General features: G+C 32.1%; 2 protein-coding genes and 1 non-coding gene across 3 annotated transcripts; 1 reads left to right on the top strand and 2 right to left on the bottom strand.

The window, feature by feature from the left end:
• Positions 1 to 4350: 4350 nt before the first annotated feature.
• LOC124919989 (60S ribosomal protein L9) lies at positions 4351 to 5588 on the bottom strand. The gene is made up of 3 exons (XM_047460369.1): positions 5124 to 5588; positions 4729 to 4851; positions 4351 to 4631 (listed from the first exon to the last, which is right to left on the bottom strand). Exons 1-3 carry the CDS (start codon positions 5493 to 5495, stop codon positions 4545 to 4547), a joined length of 582 nt encoding a protein of 193 aa, XP_047316325.1. The 5' UTR covers positions 5496 to 5588; the 3' UTR covers positions 4351 to 4544.
• A 5404-nt stretch (positions 5589 to 10992) lies between these two features.
• Positions 10993 to 11065, bottom strand: TRNAF-GAA. The gene has a single exon. It is a non-coding gene; the product is annotated as a tRNA-Phe (tRNA).
• Positions 11066 to 11701: 636 nt separating this feature from the next.
• LOC124944705 (putative pentatricopeptide repeat-containing protein At5g37570) lies at positions 11702 to 13801 on the top strand. The gene has a single exon (XM_047485038.1). The coding sequence runs from the start codon at positions 11738 to 11740 to the stop codon at positions 13424 to 13426; it is 1689 nt and encodes a 562-aa protein (XP_047340994.1). The 5' UTR covers positions 11702 to 11737; the 3' UTR covers positions 13427 to 13801.
• The last annotated feature ends 3435 nt before the right edge of the window (positions 13802 to 17236 follow it).

Genomic DNA, 17236 nt, shown 5'->3' with positions numbered 1-17236 from the left:
TTCCCACTTTAGGAGACTAGTCTACTCTATTCCACTTCTTCTTGACACGTGCTTGATCCCTCTTTGACCCGGGTTGACTCGTCGGTTGGCTGGTTGACTCTGGTTGACCCGTTCTCTTGTTTTCCCTCTTTTCGAGCAATTTCTGCAAAAATTTGCAAATAGTAATATTACACTCAAAATTAAAGATTTTTCAAAACGTAAAACCTGAACGTGTCACGGGTTGGGAAAACAGAGTCGTTATGATATTCGACCTTTGGATCGTTATCTTTTAAGTTTTTCTAGGTCGTTTTTCCACGAAGTGTTTCTATTTTTATTTTCCCGGTTCAATAAACAAACATGAGTATTATTTCGGGCTGGGTTTTTTTATTAGGTATTTAGGGTGTAAAAATGTGGTGTCTACACTATTGTAGATCTCTTCATGATGTGAACTTCTTGGTAAATTAACTTTCAACTCTTTCATTGACTGAAATATATTGAGCTAAGTCAGGGCTCACCCTATCACTATTATCACTACTAGAGGAGCTTCTCGTAGAGGTGGGTATGGGAATGTTAGTCTAAACAGTTTCCTCATCATTCTTGATGTAGTACGAAGATATTTCATCGAAAACCACATCTCTTGACACAGTGCATTGGTGGGTTGATGGATTCATACATCGCCACCCTTTTCTTCTCTCGTCATAGCCGACGAACACGCACTTGACTGCCTTTGAATCCAATTTACTCCTTCTAGAGTCTAGAATATGGATATAACAAGTAGATCCAAAAACTCGAAAATACTTAACACTTGGCTTAAAATCATAAAACATCTTGAATAGAGATTTGAACTTATTTGGGCTAAGCGAAAGTCGATTATTTGGGCTAAAAGGAACTCAATTGATGACATGGGCAACACAACTCATGCATTCCGCCCATAATTGCTTTAGTATATTCTTCATATGCAGTCATGGCTTACAAATCTCTATAAGGTGTCGAATCTTCCTTTTAGTAATTTCATTCAGTTGTGGGGTCTTTGAACATGAGAGTTGTCTTTTTATGCCATGTTTTGTACAAAACAATTCAAACTCTTTTGAGAAAGATTTCTCACCATTGTATATCTGTACTACTAAAATTTTCCTATCTTGTTCTCCTTCTATTATCTCCTTGAACTCGAGAAATTTATATAACATTTCGGAATTCTCTTTTACGAAGTACTCCCAATTGAATTTGAAGAATGATCCACAAACATCAACATATATTTACTTCCTGAGTATGAGGCAGTCCGAGTTGGTCCCATCAAGTCACTATGAACTCAATACAAGGGACTCTTGCTTCTCGATACAAAGTTGTCAAATGGAAGTCGATGAACTTCCCATATTGACATCCTTCACACACACTGTCCTCCTCGATCCTCAAATCTCCAGGTAGACCTTCAACAAGTTTCTTTCAAGACATAAGATAAGCTTAGTCATATTGACATGCCCAAGCCTTGCATTCCATAGAAAAGATGTGCTTTTGTCGTTCATCTTTTTTATGTATGAATTTGACCCTGAAAGGACAAATAGATCATCACCCGAGTTCTAGTGTGAACCACACCCACCTTTATTTTTTCACATTCCTTAAAAAATCACATCATGTGGTCCGAACAACACAAGATTTCCTACGTCTACAACATTTGCTACCGAGAAAAGGTTTTTCCGAATTTCTAGAACATGGTAGACATTTTTCAGAATAATAGGTTCTCCCTTGCCACTATTAATGACAACTTATCCTTCCTTTTTAACTTCATTAACCGAGTTGTCTACCGTGACAATACAACCGCTCCCATTATAAATTCGACTTGATGGGAACACATAATCATCTCTAGTAACGTGATGTCCGAATCCTGAATCAACGTCCACCGTTGATCGATCTCATGTTTACCATGAGACACCTCTGTTTGTTTTTCCTTCAAAATCATCACATCGACATGAAAAGCCTTGTCCCAGTCCTCCTCAACACACTGATCAAACTTTTCTCCGAGATTTGAACTAGAGAAATTTCTATCCAAAATTTACTCGACAATTTCTCTTGAAGTGTACAGTTTTGTCGCACCTAAAATACTTAAGGCTTTTTAGGAATATTTGAATAATCCTGACTTGTTTCTTCCTTCTTCGACTTTCCCTTTTTTCATCTCGATTTCTTTATGAACCACATGTTGTTCGAATCCTCCTTTATACTTGTTCCATCCATTTGTGCGGCCAACGACTCTTGAGATGACAAAAGATTTTCAAACTCCTCGAGTAAAGGTTATTGAGACCAACCTTGAATCGAGGTGATGAATGACGTATACTCGGGTGGAATCCCTCGAACAATATACCTCTTTGTTCGAGCCTCTAAAATTTTCTCATTTGGGTTTAGTAGAGAAATTTATGAGCATATGTTATTTACATTAAGAAAGAACTCCAAGACAGTTCTGATTTGCTTTGCGACTACCAACTCGTTTCCAAGTATCTAGACACGAACCTCGTTCTTCTTGTTGAAAAGACGATTAAGAGTTTCCCAGATCTCACGATCAGATCCACAACCGATGATGTGCTCAAACAGGTTGTGAGAGATTGACCTCTTGAACACAAATTTTGCCTTTGCGTTGAGTTTCTTCCACTTCTTCGATGCTTCCGCATTTTTAGCAACAAACTTAGGAGCTACATCATCGTCGTCTACGACGATGTCCTACAAGTTTTCCCCGACCAGGTAAGATTCCATACAAGTCTTCCATATCTGGTAGTTTAACTGGTTTAACAACTCCAAACCGAGTTCAGCTACACGGTCACCATTTTCCATATTTAACAACAATAATACCTTGTTCACGAATGTAACCAAAGCTCTGATACCATATAACGAAATCACAATAAGGACTTCGATGATCGGACCGTGAAGAAGTTTATTAGAAAATTGAATAAAGACTTTACAAAGAGAAACAAACTTGAATGAAATTCTTTCTATTGAACTTGTTGAAATAAGATCACAATTACAAGTTATATAGTTAAATAAAACTTAGACATTAAAATAAAAGTACTGAAGAGTCATTTACTAGAGATAATTCAAAGAGATTTCAACAATTCAAGAGACTATAATGAAAAGACACATTTATTATTATTATTATCAATTTGGTTTTAACACATGGGTTGTTTAGGAAATAGTTTGGGCGGCTATTTTGAAACATGGTGTATGAGTTTACATGAAAATTTTTAATCTATTTGCGTAGAACTCGTTCTTGTTTGACATTCTACGTCTGCGTTTGTATTTTAAATGATTGTTAGGAATTTGTCTTTGTAGAAGTGGTTTTGTTCTGATAGTTTATGTTTAAACAATGTGAGATACTATTGGTTAAGGCCTTTCGCTTAGAGCATCAAATTCTTGTCTTGATAAGAAGTTGCAGTTGTTTGTTATATTGGGAAATCTTAGTGTATTTAGAGGGTTGCATCTTGGATCTTGCATGGTGGATCAAGTGTATACAAGTTTGGTTGTATCAAATTTCTTGTTTACAAATCATGTTAAGCACAATTTCTCTCGTCTTATCTTTGGGTTTTTGTTTGTATGCTATATAGCTGGTTGGATATATTATTATAATTGTGGAGGTCTGAGTTTGATCTGTTTTGATATTATAAGGAACCTGAATTCCTTCAGAAAAATAAACCAAAAGTGAAGTTCTAAAATTTGAATCTAAGGTCTGCTTCTCCACACCCTTCAGATACGAACCAATCAGCGTCCAGTAGTAAGGCAAGTTTGATTTTAAATTAATTATATATTAAAAAAATATTTATAATAATGATGAAATTAGTATATTATATAAAATAATAATTAAAATGAAAAATTATATATATATATATACATATAAACAAATAAATCGAAAAACATTAAATATAAAAATAATGAATCATAATCTTAATAATAAAAAAGTCAAAATATAAAAGAACTAAAATAAATAAGTGATTGAATTTAAAAGTTTTACCTAGTGTGCTGAGGTTTCAAGATCATTTTGTCTTGAAAATGATCTTCAATATGTTCTTGAAAACATAAAAGGATTTATATGTATATATACATATTTAAAAAAATTGATTTCACGCACAAAAAACTAATTAAAAGAAAATTGATATGCCTAGACACTGCAAAAAACTTATTAATCTTTAAAATAAAAAATTTATAGGTAAAGAAAATCAATATTATAAACTACATTCTTAATATCCTACTCTATATATTATAAAGAAACAACAATACTAATTCTACTTTATTAGTTAAGGTTAACCCTAATAAGGTCTATTCTAACCATCAAACTTTCTCCATTCCCGAATATCACATTTTAACTTAAACTATTACTTTATCAATGAATTAGAAAAAACAATAATCTAGCCAAATAAAGTTGATCATAAACGAAAGGAAATCCAACAAAATTATCATCAAAGTACTCATCTGACCTAACAAACGACAGAAAAACTTTTGAATTCGAATCCAACATAGATCTTCAAAACAAAACAAGAAAACTATCAAGTTCAACAAAGATAAATAAATGGCAGCCAACAAAGTTATCATTCTTCCTCAACAATCTTTCCCTTCTCACTCACATAGATACCATCAAGAAACTTCCTGATATCCTTCTTCTTAACATGACATTTCTGCAAAATCAAGTCAAAATGAACTTGTAAGTGTTTATCACTAATAAGAATGAATGATTGAATGAATGAATTCAAGGGAAAGGTGTAGTAATCATACCTGATTAATCAGAGCAGCAGAGCGTGAAACAAGCTCAATGTCATTTCCATCAAGAACCAATTCATCCTTAACCTTTTCAGATCGGACAATGCTAACACCATCAAGCATATCAACCTTCCTCACCTGGGATTTCATAAAAACATCTATCTTAGTTCAAAAACATCAAGTATTTGAATCAACATCTAAGATAATCAACATCAAAATGAACCAGCATTTGAATCAATTTAGTTTTCATATCTAATAGCATAAACCCATTATCCAGTCTATATTAAAGATTCAATATTTCATGCTTAAAGATTAATCTGGTCAACAAAGTGATCAAAATCTACTTCAGATCAAAATATAAACGCACATCAATACCATCAGAATAAATAAAAATCGATAAAGATACTAACCTTCTTCTCTCCAAGAAAATTACGGATCTCAATGGACTTGTTTCCATTAGTAAGACTAGCATTAATAGGAAAATGGGCATACACGAAACGCATCTTGTAGCGGTAACCCTTGGTGACACCAGTGATAAGGTTATCAACGTGGCTAAGAGCAGTACGAATAGCAGCGGTGGTCTTGCGAGATCCAAACCATGAATCAATCTTCAGCTTTGTCTTTCCAGCCTCATCTTTGATCAACTCAAAGTCGAGATTCAGATGCTTGAAGTTACGAGTAAGCTTACCTCTAGGTCCTTCAACTTCGATGATCTTAGCCTTGATCTTGATGGTGACTCCCTCTGGGATGTCCATGGTCTCTGATGACAATATAGTCTTCATTTCTTCTTCTTCTTCTTCGATCGACGGCCTCCTCTCTCTCTGGTTCTCTCTGAGTAAAAGCTGAAGATTTGGGGAGGCGATCGAAAACCCTAGTAGAGTATAGCAATTTATAGTAACCCTAATCTATTGTGTGCTTCATTTTCTTATTGGGCTTTATATTTGAGCCCATTTATGAGGTGCTAACTAAAACCCTGTTTTAAAAGAATAGTGTATAATTATATTTAAATTATTAATTTATTTAGATTAAATTCAATTAATATATATATATATATATATATATATATATATAAATATTAATGTATTATTAGTATTCAATATTTTAAAATATTAATTAATTTCTAAATATATTGTCATGTTTAAGAGTGATTATTCAAATAAAAAAAATTCATTCAACTAATATAATAACCTAATTTGACCCAAAAAAAATATTTGATCTAGGAAGGTAAACCCCTTAATAATATGAAGGGATATATTATTTATTTAAATAATTGAACAAAATTAATTTTTACTTGTAATATATTAATTTTAAAATGAAATTTATAAATATATTAATTTTAAATTTTTTTTAATAACTAAATTTGCTTGAAATTGTTTTTGTATTAAGATTTTTGTTATTAATTTTATTTAATTAGTTATTTTAAAATTAATTTAAAACATGTCAAATATTAATTATTAGATATACAAGTTAAAAATAATTGTAAAACCAACTAAACTTTGTGTATATAAAGTAGGACTAAATGTAAGGGTGTTCAATCGGTTAATCGGTTCTTATTAAGTTTGGTTTACCTCTTATTTTACAAATTGGTTAACGGATCAATATTAGTATAGATTTTATCGGTTCTAGTGGTTCTGGTTCTACTAGTTTTGGTCGGTTAATAAAATTGTGAAATGATAATTCTAGTTTCAAATTAAGTATTAAATTTATTAAATATTTTTTTCATTTCAAAATCCTTGTTTGTTCCGTCTTATTTGCTATTTTATTCTTTTATTCTCCATTTTCTTCTATGTTATAATATAATATATTATAATAATGTTTCATAGATGTATTTAGAAATATGTTATATTATATTATTGTAATCATATAATATATTTTAAAATTTTCTATTTTTAAATTAAAAATTATATAAATTAATTAATTTTTTTTATAATTTTATTATATTATAATTTAAAATTTAAAAATAACTAATATATATAAATTATTAAATATTATTTATAATATATTTAATATTTAAAAAATAACTAATATAAATATATAATTAAATTAGTACTGATTTACCTATTAAAAAGTTAGAAATAGTTCAACCGAAATCGAACCGTTTAACCAATAAACCATAAACCGATAAAATGAAATCGATAAACTATCGATTCGATTCAATTATCGTTTTTTTATTTTTTATTAGACTCCTAGTTAAATGTTATAACTAATAAAATATGGCAAAATTTTAATTTATTAGATAAAACGTATTTGCAATCACCTCTAATCATATTATTTCTAATCATTATTTTTATGTTCAGGATAACAATTATAATCCACCTTACTTTTTTCTATTCAAATTGCACTAGGGGTTGATATTTATGACCTCACTAATAAATCTTATCAAATTTATAACACCACCAATCAATTTGTTTTAATATTTATAATAATTCTAAGTTTATTTTTCAATATATTATATAAAACATAATCTTATATAATTTTAATATAAATATAATTTTAAAGAATATAGTATAATAGTCCTCACAGTTTTTATTTTATCAGTCAATTCAAAATACCCAATAATTGGGCCTTATCAAGAAGTATCAAATTATTTGAAAATTACAATTCTCCTTATAAAATAATATGATTTTTTCCTGCTATTTCACACATTGTAAAAACACTATATTCATAAAATAAATGTGTGCCTTAAATAAATAAAATTGCTACACATTCATAAAAAAAAATATAAGAAAAAGAGCAATAAGGGACATAATTACCAATCTCGGGAGCTCATACTTTTATACTATGGTCAATTAACATTTATTCATATATTTTTAATCAATAATATCTTATTTGTTATTGAGTATCTTATACACAAATCAACCACCAATTTCACAACTTCATAATATTTTGCACCCTCAACCATCTCATCATTTTTATCCTCCGCAAACAAATAATTTTATTCAAATATTTAACTACCCTTGTTTATTCATAAGAATTTTTTATAACAAATAGTGTGATTCTAATATTTATTTTTATAACTATCGGTAAAATATATAATTTATATAATTATTAATTTAAAATAAAATCACTTCATTTATATTTAAAAAAAACATTATTTTTTAACATTAAAAATAACAAAACATTTGATTGAATTTAAATCTTAATAATACAATTGGCTTATTTTGTTAAAATTTTACGCTTTTTGAAACATGACTCGATCATAACCTAGTGAAGAGACTATTCACTGGGTTACTGGTTCAATTGGTGGGTCATCTGATTTAATTAGTGAGTTTCATACAATAATAAAATAATACAAAAATAATAAAAATTTATCAAATTGTTTATACAATAATAGTTCATATATCAAAATATTGTTTCGCAATTACAATATGTTAGTTGCCTCTATTATGAACAATACAATTAAAATAAACAAAAACTTTTAAGTTATGGATTAACACAATTAAAATAAATATCAATGTAAAACGCTCACACTATTTACCAATGGGAACCAAAAAACGTGTTTGTTATTCTCAGTGTCTAAAACTAGAAATCGATAATCTACCCACATGAAATTAAAAAAAGGTAAATCTAATGGGAACTAAAAACGTGGAGAGATGAATATAGAAAGAAAAAATGTTTTTTTTTTTAAATAGGATAAACCCGTTGGGTTAACTCGGGCTTTCGTATTTCCGATTCAACCGACGCGTTGACCGGGTTTAACAGGTTGATTGTGTTTTTGATTTTTTCATTAAACCCAATCCGGTTTGACGACCCGTTCACCAGATTTGTCGGTACGACCCGAGTTTCAAAATTATGGTTATTGGTAGGAAGTTAAACTTATATATGTTATTTTTAATTTATTTATTTTAATATTATATATTATAGTTGAAAATTGATTTTCTCTAATAATAATAATAATATTGATATATTATGAATAACATTTATATCTCTTATCAAATTCTCTATAGCTAAAAACTAGTTTGTATGAAATCATATAACTTTATACAAAGTGGATGAAAAATGTTAGGAAATGAGAAAGTAAGAGAGTCTCTTCTCCGTTCGTTGGGAAATTTGATGAAATGACCCTCAAAAGAGTGTCATTCTCATTTATAAGCTTACTAAATTCAGTTTTTATTTTTAACCTTTTTTTAAAAAATTTTCATTTTTACCCTTACTAGCCTTTTTACATTTTTTTTCTTCCTCTTCTTTTTCCTTCCATTTCCCTTTCTACTCGTTTTTTCCCCCTCTTCCCTTCTCCCGGCGACAGTCCCCGACGGCTCCCCGATTGCTCTCCCCTGCGACTTCCACGCCCCACACCCCAAGCCGACTCCCCCACGACGGTTCCAGCCCCAGCTGACCCCCCCACGATCGTCGGACGCCTACCCCTCGAGCCCGACTACCTGTTGATCGCCAAACGCTTCCAGGCCGACACCCGACGATCGCCAAGTCCCGGAGACGCTGAGCCCAACGTTTGCTCAGCATTACTGAGGTTAGTTCGACTACTCCCCAATGATTTTACTATTTTGCATGTTAAGTATGAAGGTTTTATGGTTTTAGAGTTTTAGTTTAACATTTATGCTTTAGTTAGTTCTATTGTTTTGGTTTCAAATGTTTTGATCCGAGAAATGTATAGTCTTTCCTTATACTGAATGATTTGTGAACATTTTCACGTGGGTAATTGAAATGCGTGATATGCAATTGAGTGGGGCGTGGGGTGGGGCGGGGCGTGGAGCGTGGGGGTGGGGCGTGGAGCGAGGGCTTGGGCATACCACGCAATATGTAAAACTAATTTAATAAGTTTATTAATAAGCGTGGATAGCTTAGTTGGGAGAGTGTTGGAATTTAAAATGGGAAAAATACCCAACATTCTGATTATCTCCAATGTAAACTTAAGTTTCTAATATGAGCTAAGAAGGTAATCTTAATCTAGGATGAACCTTGCTAAATCTATATTCTTGTTTTTGTGCTTGCATTAATAGACTATTACAGCTTTTATTATACATATCTATGTAACAGCAGCACATGTACAAAGTCTTCTGGTTTTTGGCAAAAAGAAAGAGGCATTACAGTATGCAATTGAGGGTCAGTTATGGAGCTTTGTTGTTGTACTTGCAGCACAAATTGGATCTTTATGGAGTAGAAATTTGAACAAATTACTAGTTGTTGTGTAATATATCTGTTGAACTATTTGATGCACTTGAGAAAAGCCTCCAGTGTGTAATGGAAGGGTGGGCTTATAAGTAGGTCAAATTCTTATTTTCTCAGTTGTCTCTTTCTCTCAACAATTTGTAAATTGAATCCACTGATGGGATTGTGCAAATCCTATACATTCTTATTCTTGAAAAGGAATTTCAATTCTTTTGTTTATATCTTATAAATCTTGTACTTTTTGTATATATATAAAGATTGTTTACTTAGAAATTATTGAGAGCACAAAGAAACAAATAAGTTGTTTTTTTGCCCAAAGGAAAACAACAAGTGCGTAACATAAACAAAATTTATCATTAACCAAAACAAAGACAGAAGAAATAGGTTTGAAACTTAGAAACTAATTATTCATCCTCTCAATATTGATGTTAAAAACTTCAAAACTAGAGACATTTCACCTTGTCCCTAAATCTCTTTTGCCAATAAAGAATATCTCAAAAACGCTAAAACCAAGAATCAAATTTATCAAATGGCTTGTTTAATAAATTTCTATTTGAATGACTTTGAAATGATTATAATGTAATTTTTATAAGTCACACAAACACCATTCATTTCTATTTATACTAATTCAACATCTATGAACGAATCAATGAAACAAATAAATGACTACACAATAAATAATGAAATTGAATTAATTATTTGCTGTATTAAGCATCTAAAGGTGCAATCCAGTGCCTTCCATTGACAAAGCTCTTGGCCAGAAATGGATGAGCCAATTCATAGTTCAATTCTCTAGCCAAAGACACTCCACGGACCGCTTTCGCCCCAGGCCCATAACACTTGTACACCCCAAAAAAGGCAGTCCTATATAGAAAATTCAACAATTAATATAGTATGCATCAAAAGTACATGATTTCTTAAGATTTGTATATTAAAGATGCATACTTGTTCTTGATATGGTCCCAATCATCCCAACCACCATGAGCCACAATATTATCGAAATAAGTATGAGCGTAAACAATTTAGAGTATTGGCCCAAGAAAAATTGCACATACAACCCTTTTGAAAGAATAATTTATACATATCAAAATCATTTCAATGTTTATATATATCATCACTCTGTTTAAAATTTCCAATAGAAAAAAAAACTTTTGCGGTGAAGGTGGATCAAACACCTGACCTTCAGATCTTCAGTCTGACGCTCTCCCAACTGAGCTATCCCCGCTTATTAATAAATTTATTAAATTAGTTTTACATATTGCGTGGTACGCCCAAGCCCACGCTCTATAAGGAAAGACAAAACATTTCTCGGATCAAAACATTTCAAACCAAAACAATAGAACTAACTAAAACATAAACCATAAACTAAAACCCTAAAACCCTAAAACCTTCATACTTAACATGCAAAAACAGTAAAATCATTGGGGAGTAGTCGAACTAACCTCAGTAATGCTGGGCGAACGTCGGGCTCAACGTCTCCGGGACTTGGCGATCGTCGGGAGTCAGCCTGGAAGCATTTGGCGATCAACGGGTAGTCAGGCTCGAGGGGTAGGTGTCCGACGATCGTGGGGGAGTCGGCTTAGGGTGTGGGAGTCGTAGGGGGAGAGCAACCGGGGAGTCGTCGGAGATTGTCGCCGGAGAAAGGGAAGAGGGGAAAGAAAAAACGGGTAGAAAGAGAAATGGAAGGAAAAGGAAGAGGAAGAAAAAAAGAAAAAAAAAATGTAAAAATGTTAGTAATGGTAAAAATGAATAAATTTAAAAAAAAAAAAATTGAAAAAAAAATTGAATTTAATAAGGTTAAAAATGAGAATAACCTTTTTGAATATCATTTGATGAAATTTCTCCCGTTCGTCAGAAGAGAATCAATGACAATTCCAACGCTCCATTTTCAACTCATATGACTTCGATCTTCAGATGTTCGGAATTAGTCTCTCCATCAACCATCCTATCTCTTTTATCCGCTTGCAAATCAATCAGAAATCTCCAGCAAGTTCATTCCTTAATCATCCGAAGTGGCGTTGAGCAGGACCATTTTATCATTACCCGTTTCATCTCTCTCTCTGATTCACTCTCCTCCACTCTCTCTTACCAAACCAGTATCTTCGACCGCGTACTCCAACCCAATCTCTACCTTTGGAATACCCTCATCAAGGATTACACCCGTCGCGCTTCACTCGACGATTCAATCGCACTTTTCCTCCGAATGCAACATTGTGAAGTTGTTATTCCCGATAAGTATACTTTTCCTTCTCTAATCAAGGCTTGTTCTGTTACATTGAGATTGATTGAAGGTCGGAAGATGCACGGTTTAACTGTCAGATATGGAACTGATATAGATGTCTTTGTTGGATCGAGTTTGGTTGATATGTATGGAAAATGTGGAGAAATAATGTCTGCACGTAAGATGTTTGATGAAATGGGTGTGAGAAATGAAGTGTCTTGGACATCGATGATAGTTGGGTATGCAAATGCAGGTGATTTGAATGAAGCACGAAACTTGTTTGATAAAATGCCTAACAGAAATACAGCAACTTGGAATGCTATGATTACTGCTTTTGTAAGATTTGGTGATTTAACAAGTGCGAGGAAACTGTTTGATGAAATGCCTGAGAGAAATATGGTTTCGTTTACGACGATGATCGATGGACATGCTAAAGCTGGTGACATGGTTTCATCAAGAAGCCTTTTTGATTTATCACCAGAAAGAGATATCATTTCTTGGTCTGCCTTAATAACAGGTTATGTCCAGAATGGTCTACCTGATCAAGCAGTCAATGTTTTTATAGAGATGCAATCAAACAACATTAAAGCAGATGAATTTATCATTGTTAATTTACTATCCGCTTGTTCGCAGAAAGGTAGTTTGGAACTAGCGAAATGGGTTGATTCTTACGTAACTGAAAACAAAAATGCTGTCAATCTTCATCAACCTCACATACTTGCAGCTCTCATAGACATGCATGTGAAATGTGGAAACATGGAGAGGGCAACAGTCTTATTCGAAACGATGCCCAAACATGACTTAATATCTTATTGTTCGATGATACAAGGCGAATCATTACACGGCCGAGGATCTCAAGCTGTTGCTTTATTCGATAAAATGATAAAAGACGAAGGTTTAAAACCAGATCATGTAGCATTTACAGTAATCCTAACAGCTTGCAGCCATGCTGGCCTTGTTGATGAAGGCTGTCGATATTTCGACTCAATGGTATACGACTACTCTCTTGTTCCTCACAGTGAACATTACGCTTGTATAGTGGATCTTTTAGGACGGTCAGGAAAATTAAGAACAGCTTACGAAATCTTGAAATCGGTTAAAATGGAACTTGATGCTGCAGCTTGGGGGGCACTTCTTGGTGCGTGTAAGTTACATTGTGAAGTTGAACTTGGGGAGGAAGTAGCGGCTTATCTTTTTAAGGTTGAACCTGAAAACGGGAGTAATTATGTTTTGTTATCGAATATTTATGCAACAGCAAACCGATGGTTGGATGTTTCTCGTCTGAGGAGAAGAATGAATGAAAGTGGGGTTAGAAAGGTACCTGGTTGCAGTTTGATTTATAATTCATTAGATTCAATAATGTGACAGACAGATATCCTCTTCTGTTCGAAGACCCCGAAGAATTTACAGGTTCAATTCTCTCTTTGTGCATTTAAACTTTGTAAGTAAATGTGCATTTGTAGGATCTAAAATCCAAATGAATTCAGAACTGTTTAATATGAGAGCCTAATATGTTTAAAGTCCAATTCAGAATTGTGGGCTGGAAATGAGTATACTAACTTAATTATGGGTGGATTGACTGTTATAAAGCTCCTAGAAAGCAAGCGGTTTTAGTGAACTTGAGACTTTAGGCAAGAGTCTTTCCACTTGAATTACCTTATGGGTTACTTCGATTGCGATCTATGAGTTTTATAAAAGATGAAATTTAACCCATGATTATTTATTTTATGGTTGTGCTAAGATTATTGCCCCCTATTCTTTTGTTTATGTTCATCTATTCTGTTGTTTAGTGTAGCTTTTCTATAATTTGTTTTTGGAAAAAAGCTTGTTTGACGAAAAATAATAATTTATTTGTAGTTATTCGTGGTTAAATAACTAAAATATCATTTTTATTTAATATTTTAAAATTATAAAAAGTAAGGGTAAGAGTAATTTAGCTTTTTAGTTAATTATTTAAATAATTTGATTTATGAAGTAGTTAATGATGAGATGATGAGCTTCCTTGTGTGTCGATATAAAGCACTCAATTGGGAGGTGGTAGGCTTAGTAGGCTACAATATAACCGCACCGAAAAAGAACGGAACTTGGAGGTGGTAGGCTACAATATAATCGTTATGAGCGGTAACTTAACCAATTAAACTATAAATCTCATATCTCATCTCTGTACATGCAATTCACTCACTTTGAGAAGAGCTGACAAAAGGAGGCCCGAAGTGCGGAAAGAGAAGGTCTTTGTTCTATCCCGATTTTTATTTTATAGTTATAAGTGAGAATTATATATATAATTAAGTTACGCTAAGCAAGAGACCCATTTTGCGACTCAAACTGTCTGTCCACTTTCCGGCTCGGCTCAAGGATTAACTCTTCACCAAACAAGGCCTAAGCGAGACTTCCCTCAAAAATCTAGGTCAACTCCATTCTTTTCTTGGCATGAAAGCAAGCATTTGATGTTAGTTTATCCATATCTCATTAGATATGCCAACTTTTGATTTTGGTTCATCTATATCTCATTAGGATATGCCAAACTATGATGTTAGTTCTTCTTCGTTATATTATTATGATATGCCAACATTATTTGATGTTAGTTCATCGATATCTTATCATTATGCCAACTTTTAATGTTATCATAATATTAATTTAAATGAAATAATATTTTAGAATATAACTTTCAAGTTATATATTAAGAAATTTGTTTATATATTTTTGTTCAAAATCGATTCTATCTTGAGTTTCAATTACAAGAATGTTACGGTTGACGTACTATTTTTCATGTTATTGTGTCATTCCACTGTATAACTAACTATTCTTTATATTTTTATTTGTGATAATCTTAGTTAGTAGAATTCTAAGAAATAATTAGTTATACCCGATCTAGTATTGAATTTGAATATTGGATTTTTATGCATGCTGTCCCAAACTTTCTTACCAAACATCATTTTTCATGTGGTGTGCAATATTGATTTATATGAATAAATAAAAATGAGCATCATTCACAATATTTCCATAATTAGGCCTATACTTTAATTGTTTTGGGCAGATATTGTTGTTAAGTCAGCATCTGCCACAGTTTTTAAAGATAACATCAAATATATTAGTTTTGAGATGTACTCATCTTGTATTAAAATTCTGAAATATGTGACTTAAAATAAACCCTATAAAGTATTATTTAATTATTGAGCTAGACATTTGATAATGATTTATTTGACCATATTAGATAAAAATATTTGTAATGTATACGTGGCAATTGATCACTTAATAATAATAATAATAATATAATGTCGGCGGCAATGAATGAAAAAGACAATTCTATCTATTTATCGGCCTTGTTTGGTAGCTTGTTCTGTCAAATTCTGTTTTTTTACGAATTTATTATTTTAGAGCTCATTTGAGTTTTTATCAGGGTTTGAAAAATCTGTTTGATAATTAAAATAAAACAGTTTTGGAAGTTTATTAACAAAAAAATACATTTATTTTTTCTCTTTTTTACTTTGTGATAAATTAATTTTAAATAATTAAATAAAATATTATTTTTATATTTGATAGATAAAAAGCGTGATTAAATTATGAAGTGATTGTTGAGTTTTATATAAAAATCTCTAAATTTTTTTTAAATATCGAATACGGATGAAGATATGGCTATATATTTTGAGCCTTGTTTTGTTATGTGCAATTGATTATTTTTATCTTATATAAATTATCAAAAAATTGAATTATATGGATAAAAAGATAATAAGAAAAATATGCAAGTTAATTTTGAGGAGGGGAGTAATTTCTTCATTTTTTTTTATAAAAAAACTTAAAATAATATTCTTTTCGTACTATTCAAAGTTTACTTTTCAAAGAATGAAAAACATGGTCCATACTTACTTATTACAACTATCCTCACTTTTTACTTATATTACACCATATAACACTCAATTAACATACACTAATCCTACACAACTCTATTAACCCGCTCGATCTATACCCTATAACCCGCCCACTCAATTAAAATTATTTAGATTCTTCCATTATGAAACCCTAATCTTATTCTCTTCCTCTCTTTGTCTCTCTCTTCTTTCGTCGTTGTCTCTCTTCTCACAATAGTCGACCCTCCACCTCTTGCCTCTTTATCTGATTATGTCCTTTCTATTAATCGATTCTCTAGATAGAAATGAGCCGGAATCAGTAGATTTTTGAAGGATTCTTGGGTCCCTAAATTGATGCCGGATTTTTGGGAGTCGGTGTGCCGGATTCGACTCTAAAAGGGTTCGAAAGCCTATTTTTACCGTCGACGGACTCCTTGGTGGCCGAAACGTTGCCGCTGGAGGCCGGGAAGACGAAGAACAAGACGACAACTGAAATGGAGAGGATAGCCGGGTTTTTGGCTATGTTTTCTATTTTATGCCCTCTTGCGATGACACTTCTGGATTCCAATAGGTGCTATTGTTTTTTTTTTTTTTTGGGCGATGCATGTTAATAGATCTATGGTTACTTAAATTTGACTGAAATTGTACAAATTAAAGCATTTAGTCACCACATATTGAAATGTTAGGAGACTTAGGCTTCAAATACTCTATGATGATCATTTTTTGATAGTTGGAACCCTTAATTAGATCAGAAGTTAGACTATGTTTATTGCATAAACAAACTCCCTACTGTGGAGATGTTTAATAGTAGTAAACATACAAAAAACTGACCTAAATATCCCTATCTTCATCAACAAAAACTGACATATTCTTCCATTCAACACAAAAACTGACATTCTTTCTGCCAACACAAAAACTGACATATTCTTCCATTCAACACAAAAGCTGACCTATGTCACCTTCAATAGTCTCCTTCTAGTTGATTCATCTCTATTATCAACTCTTCAAGTCCATCAGTTTCATTTAATTCCACCAAGTAGTCTATACACTCCTTCACTAAGTATTTATCCACTATTAAAACATGTGGTAAAGTGTCTGCCTTGAGTTTAGCTTCTTTTTCCATATGTGAGTCTTGTAATTGTTATGCCCTTTTGCCTTGAGTTTATCTACCATGCATCCTTGTAGGCTTAGAAAAACAAAGTTCAATGTTGTGTGTGATAAATCCTCAAAACTTGATTCCACTACCCTTAGCAATGCACCAACTGTATATCAAGATGTCTAAACCTGCAATGATTGTAATGCTCTAAATCATCCTAAATCATTAATG

Source organism: Impatiens glandulifera, chromosome 1 (genome assembly GCF_907164915.1).
Source record: "Impatiens glandulifera chromosome 1, dImpGla2.1, whole genome shotgun sequence".
Classification (NCBI taxonomy): domain Eukaryota; kingdom Viridiplantae; phylum Streptophyta; class Magnoliopsida; order Ericales; family Balsaminaceae; genus Impatiens; species Impatiens glandulifera.
The sequence above is the reverse complement of the archived record's forward strand: the minus strand, read 5'-3'. Positions and strand labels throughout refer to the sequence as shown.